This window comes from Cyprinodon tularosa, unplaced genomic scaffold, assembly GCF_016077235.1.
Source record: "Cyprinodon tularosa strain WSP-4 unplaced genomic scaffold, ASM1607723v1 ctg54, whole genome shotgun sequence".
Classification (NCBI taxonomy): domain Eukaryota; kingdom Metazoa; phylum Chordata; class Actinopteri; order Cyprinodontiformes; family Cyprinodontidae; genus Cyprinodon; species Cyprinodon tularosa.
In genome coordinates, this window is record NW_024039274.1 from 328,884 (window position 1) to 349,327 (window position 20,444).

The window sequence follows — 20,444 nt, forward strand, 5'->3', positions numbered from 1 at the left end:
GTTGTATTTATTCAGTGAAAGCTGACAAGGAGGTTCACTCTGTGGAAAGACATAAACTGCTGTTCATAGTCTCTCACCAGCCACAAGGATTAATGCAGCAATCCTAGAGTTCACTTTACTATCTTTTACTACCAATTTTACTGCCACTACTGCAAAATCAAGCAGCAGCCTTTTTTTGGAAGGGACATAAAGGTTTTAGTTTTGTATGGGGGTCTTATTAAAGTTTTTTTGTCTTGACTAATTCCTCAACACGTATAAAAACCTTTTGGCTCAGTCAGAGTCTTTGAACGTGTTTTGAAACAGCTCCCCAACAAACTTGTAAGCATCATAACAAACTTGGAGAACAAAAAAGGGTCAGGATCAATAAAAAAATTCATTAGCAAGTCAAATTATGTTTGTTACCTTTTACTACCTTTCAATTACCTTAATTTTGAGTTAATCTATTTGACTACATTTTAGTACCTCACAGAAAATCCGAAGCAGTTTGAACTGGAACTGTTACTATATAAAATGACAAATTTATTAATTCCCTTGGAGAGAAACCAGTAGAAACATATCAGTGGGAAATCTGCAGTTGGAGTTGCATGAAATGGATACACCACATGAACAATTTTTTAATGGTCTTTCATTTAAATTGAAATAATAGTAAGCTGTCAGTCTAATCTATACAAGAATAAATCATTTCTTATTGGTATAATTTCTCTGTGGTATTTTATTTTATTTTTTAATATTTTTTACATTTGGGTTATGAGATTAATTCGCCCATTTCGAAAGCAACTGTTTTTTCATGATCTCTAGGTAACCTATCAATAACTAAATTAAGATTAACAATTTTCTGACTATTTGAAAACTCCATATAGAAAAAGTGACTGAAATGGCCCAGGTTCAAATCTTCTTCTACTGTTTACAGAGAAAATTAAATCACTTCTACATGTCCTTCTGGGGAAATAAAAAAAAGGAAAACAGAACTCACAGGTACATCTGCTAAAAACAGTGAGTGACAGTTCTTACGTCAGTGAGCATCGCTATTTCACCGCAGCCTGTCTTGTAAGGGTCTTAGATCTTCCCTCTGATCTGCTTCCATTCTTCAGAAACTTTTATGTTTGGACGTTCCTTCACACAATCATCAAAGGAGCACATGAAATGGGGGGCCTGTGTTCCTGGCAGGGGGAACGTGCACGTGTTCAAAGAGAGGTTTTTCACTGACTCTTCTTCTGCATGTCACTTTATTACCACCCCATAGCTTTAGCCATAAAACATTTGATTAGGGGAGAAAAAACATAAAAGAAAAAGTTCAGTTTACACATCACAGGTCATTAAACAGCTTTCCGCCTATTTTATAGCATAATAGGTGATATTCTTTAAAAGGTGGCTGAGCCATGATACTGTGGGTGTCATTCATATTTATTACAGAGCAGAGGCGGTGAGGGGGAGGTGTTTATAAGAAGAAGGGGATGAAGAGGGCAGCTTAATGGGCTCATAAATATAAGACGGTATCAACAGACATCCATACAGTTTCCTCTCCTTCCCTCCCAATGAATGTAAAGAATCTAGAGCACAGTGCATCATGTCAGCAAAGGCAACAATCGTGATGCAATATATAGTTCTGTATTCAAATACCTCAGGGCGCAAGACAGGAGATTTATGCCGGCTTTAGAAGCAGCAATTTATGATGGATACATTCCCTCTTTTAAGAGGATTTTTTGGTGCGAGCGAGAAGTAATGGCATCAACGAAAAGTTTTGCAGAAATATTTACACTTTTTGAGCGTTTTGACTATACTATAAAACCACATATTATTGTACCTTAGCTTTTAGGTAATAGATTACCAAAAACTAGAGAATATTGTTAAGTGAAAGAAAGTTGTTTCCTACAATCTTTTTCTAAATTTAACCTAATCTGATTTGATTGAGGTTTGGAAATATGTAGGAACAGTTTGGAGACGGTAGCCTCCTCTGCCAACATGCATGCATACCACTGCAAAAAGTAAGATCCTCAAAGATATGATTGACAAACATTTGAATGGATGAGAGAAAGTAGTCTGCAAAGTTTTCCCCTTAACCCACAGAACACCCATTGGCTCTACTGACAACTCTACTAACCTGAGCAGATATGGATTTTAAAGAGTGACAATGATTCAATTGCATCAAACAAAGCTGAACAAAGACACTAGTTACGCCCCTGGGTTTAGACGTCCTCCAGGAGCTGCATCTGGATGATGGTCGATTTCAGTGTTACTACAGTCTGACCAGAACCCGAAACTATCCCACTTTGGAGAATAATCACCCAAACATGATAGGTAAGGAGAGCTGATGTTCGGGTAATGAAACGCCCTGGATATCATTGAGGATAGAAGTAAATAGGAGAAGTCCACCAAGCAGAGTGCATAAGCTGGGGGGAGGCTGTGGCAGACCAGGGTGATGCTGGAGATGGACGACGAATGATGATTTCTTTTAGGGTTTAATTAAAACTGCTTTTCTAAAAAGCCATTTGACCTCTGAGAAGCTTTCCTTACTTTGTCCTTCATCAACTCCGCTGCACTCACCCTTCACCCTACATCACAGCCAGTCCATCTAGTCCGTCCAATGGGTTATTGCAGCTTGAGAAGGTACAAAAGCTCAGATATTTCAAATCCTGAGATTTCAGGTGCAGTATAGCTCTCGCTTCAATCTACACAATGTTCCTGAGCCTCCCTCTAAATAGGGATAAGAGGTAAATCCATTGCTCTGGTTGTAAAAATCATGTTCATTATGAACTCAGTAAAAGAGTCTGGCCTTCTTGCACAACAACAGTCTACAGATGCATTTCACATCCGTCGCATTAGAAGAGTTTAATGGAAAATGACAAAATTGAACTAAGAATAAAACTGAATCAACCTTTTTCACAGTCTCTCTTATAATGGTTTTTGACTTTTTTGTAAAAGAGTAAATGTGCTTCAAATTCTTACACAGTGAATGTTTACCACACATGATTGATCAGCTACAGTATTTCTTTAATCCTAGGATCCTGAATCACACTTTTCTTTCAGAGTCTCTTGTTTGTACATACAGTCCCTAAAACCAGCTGGTGTGATACAGCCTGGCCAGCAAGACTAAACTATACACGGAATATTAGTCTGGAAAAGAGTGCGTAGAGATGGACTCTAACAGAAGGACCAGTACAGATGGCAGAAACGGTTTAGAACTGAGGACATAAAAAGGGACATCATTAAAACATCTTTTGCTGCAATTGCTATGGTTAGAGAAAAGCACTGTTGCATTATGGAGCCCTTCCTCCCATGCTGTGATTGGTCTAATCTGTTTTAGAATAGAAAGCATTGAGCCTCATCAGACTGATGTCTGCGTCAGCCTGGATGCCCAGACTAGAACTTTGATTCTTTACTGATCTGTGGTCCACATTGGTTGGTTTCCTCTACTTCCTGTTTAATACAGCCAAGTATAACCTCAGTATATGACCATATTATGTTTTGAATCACCTGATTTATTCACTAAAGTTGAAGGAAAAACTGCATTACACCTTTTTTTTTTAGATGCTAAAAAGTTTTTTTTCAAAAATTGCATGAGATTATGATAGAAACAGCTTTTTAGGGAAGGTAAAAAATTTCCATAAAAAAGCCCAGAAACTTTGTGGACAGCTTTACCAGAAGTGCTGGAGCTGTTGGAGTGACATGAAACTGAACCCTACGAATTAGGAATGGGATGCCTCCCAGGTTCATATGCAAGTCAAAGCAGGTGATGGAAAACTTTTTGCAATATACTGGTATGTTTGAACTGCTACAGGTTCATCATTAAAAAAACTACCTGTTCGAAGCCACTTCCTAGCCTAAAATTCTCAAACACTACCAGACATTCAGCCTGAAGGCAAATTAAGTCGTTCTATTGTTACAGTATTTTGCATCATGAAGCCCCCCTCCCTCCTCCTTCACAACTTCCTTATGTTGGATCTCTGCTTTAATTAGTTAGCTTACAGGCCTCTGTAAGCTGTGCCTGAAATCTGCCTGTGTTCTTGCAACTGTTGGGTGCTGATAAGAACGAACAACATTTCTAATTTCATCACCTAGTTTTCCTCACAGATGACTTATCAAGGTGAGCATGGGGGAAATACAAAAAAGAACAAAAGATGGGGTAGAAACATAAATACTTCCCATGCTGACCAAGTGTAGGTTAGTGTAGGAAAAGGAAACTTGCACTGACAGAAGGCATCTCAGGCTGCAGTGGGACTCATTCTAAATGAAAGGCCGGCGTCTTCGCTGACATTGAACGGCTGCTGCGGTTGGACCGGTCTAATGCCATCTGGCATCTGCAATTTCCTTCAAAGGAACTGTCAGGTCTCAAAGGAAGGCTTTGATTAAGGCTCTGACAGTATAGGGACATGCACACAAACAAACAGATGCATAGAAAAATGCTAGAAAAAAAGCTAACAGGTGGGCTACCTATAATTTAAAAAATACTTATAATTGTTTGTCTTTTCCTTAGAAAATAATCAAAGCATGGGCTGCGTTGAAACCCTGAACATGATGTATTCATGTGACAGCTGCAAGCACAGAACTATGAAGGCTTCGTCTGAAGGCTATTTCCAGGGTGCAGAAAAAGATTTGAGGCCAGTCAGACCTGTGAGAAATGTGATGGACTCAAAACGTCTGATCAGCTTAAATAACTGCATAATGTGAACCTAGAAGCATATTTTATGTCCTTCTCAGCATTATGGCACACCTGTACACCAACCACAATACATTGGAATACATCAAAGTAGACATCAAAGGAAAAGTCCAGTAATATTCAGAATTCAAACTTCTGAAAGTACTTTAAATATTAAATTATTACATACTTTTCAATACATGATCAGTGTGTTTAATGGAGAGCAATTACATTTGAATATGGTTTCTGGAGACATCCATGTTTGCCAAAGAACACTACCACCACCAACCAGTTTGTGATGTCAAGGTGTGGTTGCTAAAATCCAATGTCTTATTTAACACTCCAATCTGTAACATCTCAAAAGCCTTTGTTTCTATATGTGCCGCTGAAAAATCTATTTTTTTATACAATCTTTTTTAATCGTTTCTGATTTTCCCTCATGACAAAGTGTTTTTCTTATTTCAAGCTGCTTCATAATTGTTTATTCATCCCTGTGATTATTATTTTGCCTTTGAGATTTACTCACTAACTGATCCAACAAACTTTGATCCTCAGGCCGATGGCGACACATTTCACAACATAACCAACAGTCTGCTGCCTGTTCCATCTATGCAGCTTTTCTAAAGTGCAGAAAAGTTAGTTAAACGGAGATGAGATTAAACAGGAGCTTTTATAGTCGGTAAATATTTGGGTCTTAAGTTTTAATCGTTCAAGTGCCACATTTGTTATACAGCATAAATGTTTTAGCGGGAGGTCTGATACTTTTCCAGACATTATCCATCCTGAGAAAAACAAAGTAATTTAGAGCAAATAATGGGAAGCAAATTGCTATAATAACTTCAACTTCATCGATCTAAACAAATAAAGTCCTCTATTTAGAATTCATGATAACAAAATGTTTTAATTCTCATGCCTCTTATCTTTAAGAGCTTAGTTTTGCATTTTATGTCTGAAGCTTGCAGTTTTTTTCAACAAAATTGACTTAGAGTATCATATCAGCTATCAAAATACCCATTACAAAACAATGGGCTTGGACTCATTTTAAGAAAAGTATAAGGCAACCAGTGAGAACAAGCCTCAAGGCCAAAACCCTAAATGCCTGTGACTCTGCAATAATCATATAATATGAAATCACCTTGGTTTCCCACGGCACAGGGCCTTAAGTAGGATGAACAAGGGCATAAGTAGATGCAAATGTGTGTCACTGTAAGTCTGATGCAACCAATGTGCAACATGGAGGAATCAGGGATGATTGCGAGACTGACACCAGAAGGGACAGCGCTGGAGAGATCAGAACAAACGTGCGAGGTAAAAAATGCTTTGACTCAGACATTTGACCTGAGGGAAGAACATGACTAGCTTTCTGTTTGCATCTTTAAGGAGGTTTTATACACCGACTGTTTATTTTGCATTGCAGGCATGCTACGATCCAACAACATAGATTTAAGAGTGTAATGAGTAACAGTCTGGAAATAAAAGAATCAACCAAATCCTGCAGACAGAGACAAACTTGTCTGGAGGCTGATTCCAGATTTTTTAAATCTGATTATAATAGAGTCAAGTCCCTAAACCTCTGCTAATAAGATAAAGTCAGGTCCAAATGTGTTTAGATGTTGAAGTTCTTTCTCATTTTGGTCTTGTATGCAAACTATTTTGGAATTTTATAACTTATTAAATACCTGTATGAAGACGACTTGCTGACGACGAGAGCCTAAAATTTTGAACTCAGCAGGGTTTTGTCCTTTTTAAATCTTTACTACTTAAATAAATGTTTGCTTTTTGTTTGTAGACATTTCCCGAGGTTAAGTCTTTAAAAAATAAAATTCAGGTTCAGGTTCCGATAAGGTGACCTACTTGGCCAATTAAAACCATTCCCCTACTTCTGGGTAGCTGACTCTTTACGTTTTAGGTCATTTTCCATCCGTGTTACTAAATCCTCATGCAGGGCTACAATGACAGCTTTAAGACAAACATTCATGCCAGAGACGTACAAGGAGAGAAAGGTAAAACAACTGCCCTAAAACAGAGCGCTATATCACAGTTGCTGTCCACTGCATAGAGATGAAGTGGCAAGTTAAGTCTAACGGTATGTCAGAGCGACATACAGTCGTAGCCATTAAAAATTTCCCCATATTCCTTGATGGGCCCTTGGTCGGTCCCCTACAATTCCTTTTTAAACATCAATCTTTGTACTAAAACATTCTTTTTGTCATGATTTGTGGACATTAAGATCTAAAGAGAAGTGTCATATTCTTGTCAGACCCTGTAATTCAGTGAAAGTGGAGTCAGAGAAAGAAAAATGCACGCCCAGGAGATGGCCATTGGCTGGAAGTTGGAGGAGTTTTGCTGGGCATTGCAGGGGAGTAGGCTGCCATTGGGCTAGCGTTTGACTGGGAAGGGCAATTTCAAATGGCTGCTTCTCTACCCTATTCTTAAATATCCCATATTATGCAAAATGCACATATAAATAGTTTGTAACACTCACATGTGTCCTAAAGCCTGTGTGTCAGGTTCAAAAAAAAAAAAAAAACCTTTCACCTCTGTCTTTGGCTTTCTCTGCCTCATAGCTAATGTGTGCTGATTTTGTGCTTTTGTTAAATTAGTTTTGTTGGTAGCAGCCTGGTTAGTTATAACAGCAGATAGATGCAACAGCAGCAGCAGCTCAGGCTAAATGTGAGGTTTTGGTGAACTTGTTGGTTTATTGAAAAGTTGTTTAAAGTCTTGTGTTTCCAGCCATCCTTGGTAAAACAGGATGTTCTGTATTTAGAAGAAATATTTCCTGCTCTTACGAACAATTATACAATAATTGAAAAACAAGCGTTGGTACCTTTTACATAACAACTTCCTGTGCTAAATTGGTGGCTACTTAGCAGTTTGTTTGTTTTGTTTTTAACACAACCACAAGCATTGGCTTCTGCATACATAAACAGATGCCAGTTAGCACATATAACCAATCAAATCAAAATTATTGTAAGCGCTACACTTAAAAACTCTTGAGTTTAAAAGGGTTAGGAAATCAATAAATAGTCATGACGTCGACCCATAGCTGTTCAAAACAGCATTGGTAAATGAGGCAAGTAATGATAAAGAATCTGTCGGAATCGAACTAACCACATCTTCATAAACACCTGAGGAAAGTTGATGGTTAACTTGCGATTATACAGTAAATTAATTTCTTCTTTATTATGAAAAAAAAAGTTATTCACATCTGTGATAAAAAGAAGTTATTAAACAAAATATGTGAATCCTGATATGGACGTATATGTATCACATGTATCTTTAAAGACACCAATGTGTCTGTATGGAGCAATATAGGGCAAAGCAATATCTTCTTCCACTGCCTGCAGATAAAGGTCTATGACAGAGTTCTGAAAGGCTGCTAAATCTCACGACCAAACATAATCTTTTATGCACAGATAAAAACAAAACATCTTAGCTTTCCTAAGTGGGTGTACAGAGAGGCGGACATTGGATGCCAAAATATACTTCTTCAGGGGTCCAAGCCCTAATTCAACCAGACATCTGTGACAGAAGGTCTTGTTATGTAACTAACAGTTTTAAAAATGGACCAAAAGGCGCAATGCCATCTGCTGTGTCACAGTTAAATTTGCAATTCTGATTGGAGGAAGTGACTACATTAATCAAGTCCCTTGTTCTATTCTCGGGAGTCTTCAGATAAAATATCCACTTTATGGAAGAGACATATGAGTCAGGGCACAATCCTAATGTGATGCAAATACTGACTAAATGATCTTCATTTGCACATGGTATAATGTAGCTTTTAAATCATTATTTCCCACATAAACACTTCATGTTTGTGTTTATTTTTTGACTTTTTTGGAACCAATCACAGTGGATATGGACTTTACAAACACCTGTCAACCCCTTCAGGGTCAAGAAGATTAACATTATGCCAGGAAGTTTTCTATGGACAATAAACACCTGTTTTTCCCAACCGTACCCCTTTGACTTATAGAGTCCAAGTAGTGTTTCCAGAATAAATTCCTGCAGCTCCTTTAGAGTTTCTGTTGGTTAATTGGTAGCATTCTTAACAAGTTTTTTCAAAGTGCACGTCTCTTATTTGCAATAGGGACATTTTAACAAAATATAATATAACCTAGCATAACATAACCTAGCACAAATCATGTTTATGTTTTTCTCTTTTTACCTTTGTTCATTGCACTTTGAGAAAGTATAAATGTGCACTATAAATATTTACTTTAATTATATTTTATTTAGTATTCATTATTTTATTAATAATTATAACTAAATAACGTCATCCTGATGGCTTAGTACCTCGTCTTTCTGTTACAACCACTCTAAAACTGCCTGTAGAATATGCAATCTGCGCATTTTAATTGGGTGAATCACTTTGCACGTCTTTACATTTGCACAGCAATCTTTAACATGAATTACAACTTGACCAATTATTGCAAATAAAAAAAAAACTGCAACTTAGCATCCTTTATTTGTAATTCTTGAAGTTCAGAGACATATGGTCATATTCAATCAATTTTACAATCTATCACATGTTACGTTTTATCCCAATAACATTTCTCACTAGTTAAAATTCACTATCTCGATTAACCCAGTAAATATGAAGAAATTCCTAGCAGGGCAGCAGTGATTTTAATCTTTAATGTTAATATTATACAGATTATTTGTAAGCCTAAAAAGTTTAAGCAGATCATTAGTTCAGGGTGTGAAAACTGTCATTTTATAGGGTTCTGTTGACTTTTTACATCATTCCTTCCATTTCTTTTTCCTTGCAGTAAAAGCTGTTCATTTGATTAAGTCAATTTAGCCAAACAAAGCAAGGACCTATAGAGGGTGCCCTCTTCACCAGGTATAGAGTCTCATCTCACTCTTGTGAAGAAAATGATCTCTATCTGCAATGACGTCATGGGCTCTTCACCCTTAAATCATTCTGCTTAGATTCAGTTTGGCAGGTTTAGAGCAATCATGTTTACTGGCAAATTAATATTCCTGAGGGTCCAGTAGAGAATGGTGATTATATCAAACCTGGAAAAAATAATGTGCCCCAATAAAAGCTTATTTTACACAATATTAAAATAACAATGGAGACTTCCTTGTGTTTTTTATTCAGTAGGTGAATCATGATTTTGCAAAGGAAAAGTGTAAGTGCAGAACACAGTTTTCTAATAGGCAGCAGAATGAACTCCAATAAAATTGGACCATATGTTGGGAGAGCTGGAGGATGGTGGAGTGTTTATTTGAACCATTTCGCCTGTAAAAGCCAATCCTCTTAAAGTTCTATTGACAATTTTGAGTAAAGGTTATGCTGCAGAGGGCCCAGCTGGACGACAGCAGGTTTGAGATGGAGTGAAGGTGGAGTGGGTGCGAGGTGGATGTTAGCAGACCTCCAAAGGTGAGGGTGATGACAGCACTTTGGGGCGCGGTGACAGATGAAGGGCACTTTAGCCAGCATGGCTTATGTACCTGCACATAGTGTCACGCCACACACACTACTCAACCCTGCACTGCAGGCCCTACACAAACCCACACTCTGTCTACCTTTAGGCCAGTACTTCAAAAGGCAAGAATGGCGCTAATGAGAATGTGCTATGAGCGTTCATGCTGTCATCTATTCAGGGATTCTTCACCATGTAAATTATCTGACATTTCAAGGTTTTTATATCACGTTGAATTAGTTTAGCCAACAGAGTTTGTCAGGCTGGCTGACAGAAAAGCAAAAGCACATTTGTTCCATCTAAACTATTCAGATAAGAGCTTTTTGAAAGTTTTTTTTTTTCTAGATACAATAAAGAGCATTAGAGAAAGAATGTGTAACTATTAGCTTGTCGAGTCAAAAGCTGTTTTCATTTCCTCATAATTTCCAGACAGGTGAGGGAAGGTATGAGTGCTTCTAAGTCACCTATTAAAAAATATCTAACATTAATCATAAGCCATTTATTAACCTTATCATTTAGTTGTAAGATTAAAACTCTTGGACATAATAAAAGACAACTCTTGGAAAAAAAATACTGTCTTGGATGATACAAGATGGCATTAGAAATGTTAGAGATAACTGTTTTCTACTTCTATATTGCGATAGACTGCGATAGACTGCGATAGACTGGCGACCTGTCCAGGGTGTACCCCGCCTCTTGCCCATTGACTGCTGGAGATAGGCACCAGCACCCCTCGTGACCCCACTCGGGACAAGCGTGTAAAGAAAATGGATGGATGGATGGACGGACTTCTATATGAAGTGTGGCATATCCGTGCCCTATACTCTCCTCCTAGAGTTGGTCAGAATATTAGGTACAGCAGGGAAAAACCGCACAGGTTATAAAATGCTGCAAACCCTGTGTGAGCCACATCAGTGCATCATTGCATAAACCAGACCTTTCCTTAGTGCTGCAATGTTACCTTCCATCTCAGAAGAATGTTTATTCATCGAAAGCTGTAAAAGAAATAATGAAATCAGCATGAACAGAAAGTCAAAACGATTGCCCTAAAACAGAGCTATATTACACCCGTAGTCCACTTTATCAATGCAAATTGGAAAGTAAAGTCCATCAGTATGTTACTGCAACATACCCTGTACTTTAAAGTTTTACATCTTGGTAATGACCAATAATGCCAACATTTATAACATATGGTGGTAAAACATAAAACTTACAATAATCCATGATCTAAGCTGTGGCGCTTCAAAGAGAGCCTTTAAAATAGTTAACAATGTAAATGATAGACTAACTTAAAGTAGCTAAGAAGCCAATTGTAACTGTGGAGGAGCAGCATGGAACATTAGACCCTTAAGATTTATTGTGGTGTACTTTACAATATAAAGAAAATGTGCAAACCTACCAAATGTACAGTAACAGCCATTCAAAAGGGGCCTTCCCAGTCACACACCAGCTGATTGGCAGCCCACTTCCCTGCAACTCCCAGCAGAATCCCCTCCAGCTTCCAACTTACGGTTGCGCATATTTTTTTTTTACTCTGACTCCACCCTTTCACTTGGTTACAGAGTCTGACCAGGAGATGGCGCTTCTCTTTAGATATTAATGTCCACATATCATGACAGAAAGAATGTTTAGTACAAAGATTGATGTTTCAAAAGAATTTGTAGGGGACCGGCCAAGGACCCATCAAGGAAAGAGGGGAAATTTTGAATAACTACTACTGTAAATTCAACAAAAGATGACTTAGATTTGTAAGTTACTTATGTTTAACCATGTGACCTATTTACTTTTAAGCCTAACTTGTATATACTTTCAAAGTTTAGTTCTTTTTTTAACTCTACCATATAGAGTGGCAGCCTGAATGTAGGCTTGTATGTATATGTCTGTGTAAGTTGCAAAAATCTAAATAAAAATTAAGTGATAAAAAAAAAGAAAAAAAAGATGACTTAGAATCACTCATATCTGAAACAAATCCTGAATGCAAGTTTGTGCCCAGGGTTTGTTTTTTATACAGAAATAGACAAAAAAAAAAAAAAAAAAAAAAAAAAAATATATATATATATATATATATATATATATATATATATATATATATATATATATATATATATATATATATATAATTTTTTTTTCCAATAAAACATATTGAAGAATGTGGTTTTAATATAACGGAGTGTAAAAAGTTTTATGAAAGAATATAAGAGGCAAAAAAGCTAGCTAGCAATCCTTCTTGAACAAAGCACAGCTGTTAAACTGCAACATTGTGCTGTGAACCAACAGAGCAGCCATTGTTCCTTCTGTCCAGAGATCAAATCAATCAAAGTGTTTTAAATCGCTTTAAATAATAAATCCACTGAGGCTTAAATTCTGCAGTGCAGTAGAAACTTTATAGACATTGTCTCTGAGCCAGAAGAGTTCTACTGATGTCTACAGAATAAAACTTTATTTTTTCACTTCATTGTCTGACAAGTATTTTTAGGCAAATACAAGAAGTTTCATATAGCAATGTTTTGTTTTTTTTTGCCTTTAGCCCCTCTATCACTGCCTTTTCCCTGTAAAGATAGTGGGCAAGTCATTTTGCTAAGGGCACTGCAGCACTAGCATGGCCGACAACTGAGAATGACCAAACTTTCATCAGGATGAAAAGCTGACTTTTAGCTTGAGGTTATCGCTGATTTCCAGGAAGTCAGCTCAGGGTATCAAAACATCTAGAGGTCAACTTAACCCTGCATTTCATTAACACATCTTTGGATGGCTGCCGCTGGAATCACTTCTCTCAGATCTTGCAGTGCCATCAATTTTAACACCTGCAAGATTCTTCTGCTTTGAACTTCATTACATCCAAAGACGCTTAACCACTAAAGAATCATGTCTAATATAAGAGTAGAGCAAGTAAAAAATAGAAACTGAACGAAAAACAAATAAACTTGCTTTATTGGCTTAAAAAGAATGTGAATTAGAAATGCTTTGTCTGCTCTTTGCTGTGTCTGTGTCTGCATGATGAACAGAATGCAGTTTTTAAAAACATCTAAATACACTAATTTCTTCTTACCCCTCAAAGCAAAACAGATTTTTCTTCATCTAAAAAAAGAAAAATTTCGGCTGCTTTAATTAAACACCATCTCATCTTAGTCTAAGTGATGTTAAGAACATCCAGAAATTAACAAACAGACAGAAAGCTATCGGCATCAGATTTAATGCCTCATTTTCAAACTGGAGAAATTCGTTTGCAAAGAAAAAAAAAGCTATGACTCTTAAATTTTAACATTCTGTCCCAACTTCACTAATCTTTCATGCAGCCCATTAACATGTCATTCACAGGACTGATAAGCTGCCAGTGACACAAGAGTTTTTAGTTTGGCTTTTTCAAATTTTCTGTTCCAAATGTTAACTGAGTGAGTGGATGACTTGATGAGATTGAAGAACAAAACAGCCACAGGGAGTAAAGTTGACAATGAAAAGCTCGCAGCTCCATGTTTGAGCAATTTCATGCATTAATCATAATTTCTATTTCTTTCTGAAGAAAGAAAAATGATTTCCTTTTTTAAATGTTCTTTCAGAGTTTCACACATTTCCACTCAGGTGAACAATACGTGTTTAAACTTTTTAGAAAGGAGGTGACAAAGAACACCAGAATATTAAATAAGTTCCTCAGCATCTTTGAGCGTGTCTGCATCCTGAGCTCCATTCACTCTAAATAATAGAAAAATCTACTCCTATCCTAGTTTAGGATAGTATTTTTATCCTATATTAGATGAAATCTGTGTAAACAGCTATCAGCTGCTGTTTCGCTTCACAGATATAATACAAGCAGGTAACCGTAGTTCTGTAGCTCAATTTGAATGGAGATGAAGTGATAGATCTGAGGTGATTCAGATTCTTCAGCCTTTGATGGGTTTTGAAAGCTATTATTTAGCTTAAGGTCTCCAGTAAACCAAAGTGAGATCCAAAATCCACAAATGGAGAAAACATGACAATTGTGAACATTCCTAGGAGTTGTCAGCCTACATTCCTCCAAAAACCCTTTGGAGACTCATACAATGACTTCAGCTAAGGCCAGTGCTCATGATTCAACAAGAAGGAAGACACAAGATGGTCTTCAAGAAACAGTTATGTTAGAGGACACCACAGCATGGCTCATAGTGGGGGTCCCATCACATCTGCTTTGAAGCTAAAACAGCATCACACTTATTCTAAATCACTTAAAAGAAATATTAATAAAATATTTTAAACTAACCTGCCAAAAACCATTTTGTTTGGTTTGTGTTTTTTTTTTTTTTGGTTTTTACAAAAAGTCTGAAAGAAACCAAATAACTTCAATCAAAATTCCAGGTGACATCTAACCATGATGTCTACTATAGCAGGCAGAAGGCTTTCAATCATTCAAAATCATTATAAATAAGCGCCTAGTCAATGACGCTTGTATTAAAACAAGATCTAGACTTACTTCCCGTCGTCGTGACGCCCAGCAGCTCTGTTTGATTTTCCACACCACAGCAGCCACCAGCAGCAGGGACAGGAAGCAGCTGTGGGAACAAAGACATGAGCATCAAACAAGCAGGCGGAGAAAACTGAGGGGCGTCCGTCCATCTGAGGAGTTAATTTACAGCATTGTATTATAATAATACACATTATTCTGCAACATGTGTGAAGTATTCGTAAAACTACCAGCTGAGGTTAGCATTGCAACTAACCAGTTTATCAGCTGACTTCTTCCTTACATAGAAAAATCATAACCAGTCAAACTTCTACAGTATTGCTGATGAAGATTCTCAGTCATCCAGGTGAAAGTCATTCCGTAAAAGTTTAAAAAACAATCCACTGGACTTGGTTTCCAAGGTTTGAAGACGTTTCGCTTCCCCTCCAGGAAGCTTTCTCGATTCAAATGTCGTTTCAAATGACATCTGAATTGAGAAAGCTTCCTGGATGGGAAGCGAAACGTCTTCAAACCTTGGAAACCAAGTCCAGTGGATTGTTTTTTAAACTTCTACAGTATTATAAATCATCAGAATATTATTTCGTTTATTAATAAACTTGATTTTTTTTTCTTTCAGAAGAGGTTATTATTATGAAAAACTAAGCACCTTATGTGTTATTTAATATTACACCTGCTTTGTGGTGAAATAAGATGAATTCCCGAGGAGTCGCATCTAAAAATGTCTTCACAGGTACAGTATATAAAACCGGTGCTGAGGATGTCACCACTTTATATGGGGGGGAAGTGTTTAACAGCTGAGAAAGCAAGTGTTCAGGTGGAGTGATACAATTAACAAAAAGAGATGTAGGAAAGTCACAGTAGGGCTTTGTCTTTGCACAAATCTATAAAATAAACTAGAAAAGCACTCAGAGAGCAAAGACCCCCGCCAGCCAGCAAATTGTGATTTACACCTATATATAAAGGCGCACCTCAGCTAACCAGCATTGCCTTTTCTTGTTTGTTTGTTTTCAGTAAAATACCTCTGGACTATTTGAGTCCAATGCTGAGGCTGTCTACAGTCAATGTAGCCACCCTCTGGTTAACTGGGGAACTGCATGTCCTGCCAAATATCTCACAAAGTTAAAGAATTTTTTTGTAAATTCCTGAAACCACATTATGGTTCATGGATCATCAACAAAAAGTATTGTATTGTTCCTTGGCTTAAGGGACTGGGCTCTGTTAAAATGTAATTAAAATCCATCAAAAACTTTTCAAGTCAAGCAAACACTAAAACTCCAAAAAAAAAAAAAAAAACATAACGTCCTTGGCAGAGGTAATATTAACCTATTTCCAGCACAAACACATAGGTACATGCGGCGTTTCCCCTTTTAGGACAATGAATGATAATGATGTCAGTGTTTATCGGACTGCATAAATACTAAGACTGGGAGCTGTAATTGTAAACAGGATAAATTCCAGCAAACTCTTTAAATCCATCATTATCTCCAATCCCTGCAGGTTTCCTTCGCTCTCACCACATTAGCAGCATTAAAGGAAAACCTGACATTATACATTTTAGCTCTGTATCATCTAAAAATAAATAAAAACTAGCTTTAGGCTTCTGTGAGTCAACATGCTTGCTGCAGATGATGGGTTACTATTCATTAATGTGTCAAGAAGTCCTAATGAGCCATGCATAACTAATTCAGCAGATAAATGTTTCCAGAAGCAGTTTCTAATCAACAGAGAAAAACTGCAGGTAGACTCTGACATTTGTCACTTTAATATGTAAAAAAAAGCCAAGTTGTTATTTAAATGTTCTCTTCTGCATATGTCAGAAACACCTGACAAAAGACTTTGAAGGGAACTATATAATCACTGCAAAAATGAAATGACACAGACATTGAGTCAAAAAGTCCATTAAATGTTAAAGCTTTTTCCAAACACTGAATGGATGCGAGGTCAGGCTCAGTCATGGCTGTAATTTGGCCGTTACACTTTCTGTAAAGCAGCGAACTGCTTAGGCTGTGGAAATAGATTTCATAAACACCTTTTACCTGCTTATTACGCACTTATGAGGTACAACACCACTATTGGAGGGACTTCCATCAGCACAATTAAACATTTTGACAGTTATGGGTATGAGCACTTGTTTAGGTGTAGATATGTGTGAACTGACTTGTTTTGCGTTACCTTTTGTCAATCATTAAATCAATGACCATCAAATTTTTAAAAAGTTGTGCTCTAGGTTAAATGATTCAAGTAGAAGTAGTCAGATTGTTCCCTTCCAGGACTAACTATAAACCTTTAAGATTTACCACATGGCTACAGAGCTACAAAACAGGGCCAGGCCACATGGCTTAAATCTAATCTGAGATTATTTTCCAACAAAATCCAATTTGATTTTTTTTAATAGCAAATAGCAACAAAATTAAAACAGTGAAACCTGCTTGTAAAATGATCATGTTAACAAAAAATAATGAAAATATAGCAAACTGATAAAAAAAAATTGATTTAATTAATTTTGAATCGATTGCTTAACATTTTTGCAAAATCGATGTCTAGGGAACGAGATTGATTAGTTTTATAGTGACGCATGTGACGTTCACATTCAAATGAGCAGGAAAGATGCACTCAAGATGACTTCAAGACAGACAGCTGCAAATATAGCCATAGGTTGACTGAAGACATTAACACATGGAGGCTGACCAGCAACCGCCCTGTAGTTGTTACAGACAACGCTGCAAATATGGTTTGTGCAGTGGAGATAATGCAGCTCATGCATGTCTGCTGTGTCCCCGCTGTGTCAAGTTTAAACTGTCTGATTTACCAGTTTGCACTTTGTCTTTAACATGACAGGAAAAAATGAAATACATGAGTATTTTGAAACACAGTTGAACCACTTTCATTATTGCAAAAACAGATCGAATCGAAATTAATCGATTTAGAACTGTATGAATCAAAATCGAATCCATTCAGGACTTTGGCTAAAATACCCAGCCCTAATGGAGACATAAAAAGAAAAAGTAATGAAATGATGACCTCTGAGATACAGAGGCCAAATGAGTGGATCAGTTAAAAACAAAACAAAACTGATATTCCATAAATCTTAAACAAAAAAAACAAAAACTTAACTACAGCCTCTATGATGTCAAACTTTATTCATCCTCATTGTTTATTAAATGATCCCTGAACAACATCAACACCATTACTGGAACATAGCAGAAGCAGGCCATCAGGCTGGGATTCTTTCTTATTTTCAATATTTACATGTACTGGGTTCTCTCCTTCACTCAAATACCGTACATGAACTGCCTTTTACTTCTGCTGTGCATTTAATTAGAAATTTCCAAATCGAAGAACATCTTTACTTTCCAGTGAGTTAGCCTTTTCTCCAAAGATTAGAAACCTTAATCTAAATGCCTCTCCTCTTTCTAATATTGGCTGTAATACTCCAAGATCGTCGTTCATCGCCGCCTCCCTCCAATGCAAACCTGAGTGACTCTTTAAAGAGTCATCCATTCATAAATTTTGAAAAAACCTCCCTTATCTCCCCAGGCTGAAGGGAAATCTTAAAGAGATTCATCCGTTCAGCAATCTTATTGATCTGGTTTTCTGCTCGCTGCTTCAAGACTGACATGGAGCTGATGAATGATCCGCGTGAATAGAAATGAACCTCGCATCAAAGACTCTCTGCAGCAGGGGGGGGTAAAAGGAGATAGAAATAATGAAAAAGAAAGAGAACATTGTGAACAATGATGAGAAAGAAACCTTGCAGATCCACAGCAGATTCGAGTTAAAAGGAAAGAAAAACTATTGACAATGTAAAAAGACAAAGAAATGACAGATCAAAGGAGGTAAAATGTGAAAGAAACATAGAAGCAAACACCTTAAGGACTACATAAACGAGACATACCAGGCCGTATGCCTCATTAAATCTCCTGCTGCACAAGGACAACAAGACTCGCTTGTGGAGCCTCAGATCTCACTCGCACATGACACTGAGATCCCAGGATTTCACACAGAGCAGCGAGGAGCAGCTACAGGCCTGCACCAACCACCTGTGACAATCACACCTCACTTCTTTCATTCAAATGCACCAAGATAAATTACAGATGCGACACTGAAGCGACAACTAGAAAATGTTCACAGAAAATTGGAGGCTTAAATGCAATCTTTTTCTCCGTTTAAGCACAATAACCATGCTACTGGCATGCACCTCCATTCTGGAATGAAAACCCCTGGATAAGTCAGAGAACATCTTCTGACTTCAGCCTTTTGGTGCCAAAACATCAGATTATAGTGTTCAGATTTCTGTTGGTTCTGCAGAGGGTTTATCTAGCTGCATGTTGCCTGAAGGGCAGCAACGCCCACCACTCACTGCAGAGACCTGTTTTCAAGCCTTTCTAAAAGAGCGCTGAGGTAGCCAACAAGGAGATTGAAGGCTCTCCAAGGCTCAGTTTGAAAAGAATAAACTCAGCACCTAAAATACAATCGACTTCTTAAAGAAGACTTGCCAACCTCGAGCGCCAATGATGACAGGTTAATGGAACCGAGGTTAGGGCTCCTCTGCATCGTTACAGTGTTTGTTTGTTTGTTCAATCTTCTCCTAAAACATGTCACGCTAAATCTGATTTTTATGTCATTTTGGCTGAAACATTCAATTTTACTTCAAACTTGGTGAAGTAATTTAATGAAATTAACCTAAAGTAGACAGATCTGGCCGTATTAAAACTTTTCCTTTCAAAGTCAAGCAAGGCTTTTTATAGGGTGTAGATTCAAAGTCATCAGTAACAAATGTGGCTTTCCATTAGCGAAAAAGATGTATTGCTTTGATGAATACAAGTCTATAACATCACATCAGAAATAAAAGCGTTCTTATAGCTTAGGAATAGGAGTTTACATATCCACAGGGGAGACATAGGGAGACTCCATGTAGTGTCGTCATTTTTGATCAGAGTACCGTATTTTCACGACCATAAGGCGCACCGTACTAAAAGGCGCACTCTCAGTTATGTGTCCCATTTCTGTATTTAACACACACATAAGGCGCACCGGACTATAGGGTGCATTTTTTATATACCGGTACATGTCCTCTACTACCTTTAAATAGCTCTACTGCGTATTTAAAAATACAGCGGGGGCAAAACTGAGTATGACTGTGCTTTATTCATGTATTTATTACAAAGTATTAATCAAACCTGGGTGCTGGCCGTGAGACAGACACATCACAGATGACAGTGTGCTGTGATCACTCTTAAATTAACTTAAAATCCTGAAACCTGCCGACGGAATTTGTTCGCTTTTATTACCGGTATCCTGGTGCCTGCAGCTAAAATTATTTAGATGAAAAACACCTGCCAGCAGCCGCCGGTGAACCTGGAGGCTACCCGGCCCAGAGGCTGCTGATGAAGGGATTTCTACTGTCGGTGCACCGCTGGTATGTGGGGGTCTGAGCGCCTCCGACAGAAATAGATAATCTGGATGAACTGACAGCAATTATGAAGTTTTCAGGTGGACTTTCTCACTTAAAAACATATTAAAACTACTTTATTCCCACTGATCACAGCAAATATAGCTGCAAGATTTAGATTATTTAGATGAAAAAACACCTGCCAGCCACCGCGCTGAAGAGGAGGAGACCCGGCCCAGAGGCTGCTGTTGAATTAAGTTTTCAGATAGAAAAATAGAGCGGGAGCAAAACTGAGTATGATTGTGCTTTATTCATGTATTTATTACAAAGTATTAATCAAACCCATCAAAGTCATCATCCTCTGTTTCTGAATAAAACAGCTGCACTAAATCAGACATGCCAGTTTCCCCTTTTTCTTCGCTGTCAGAGTCACTTTCCGTGCCGGGCGGCTCCTCAGAAATAATGCCGGCTTTTGCAAAAGCTTGAACAACAGAGCCAGCAGACACGTTAGTCCAAGCATCTACAATCCATCCGCTAACGGTGGCGTAA

General features: G+C 37.6%; 1 protein-coding gene across 1 annotated transcript in view; it reads right to left on the reverse strand.

The window, feature by feature from the left end:
• Positions 1 to 20,444, reverse strand: part of atrn (attractin) — a 192,218-nt gene that overhangs the window by 48,262 nt on the left and 123,512 nt on the right. The window contains exon 26 of the mRNA XM_038304648.1: positions 14,513 to 14,591. Within this exon, the coding sequence (XP_038160576.1) occupies positions 14,513 to 14,591 (79 nt within the window). The remainder of the gene's footprint in view (positions 1 to 14,512; positions 14,592 to 20,444) is intronic.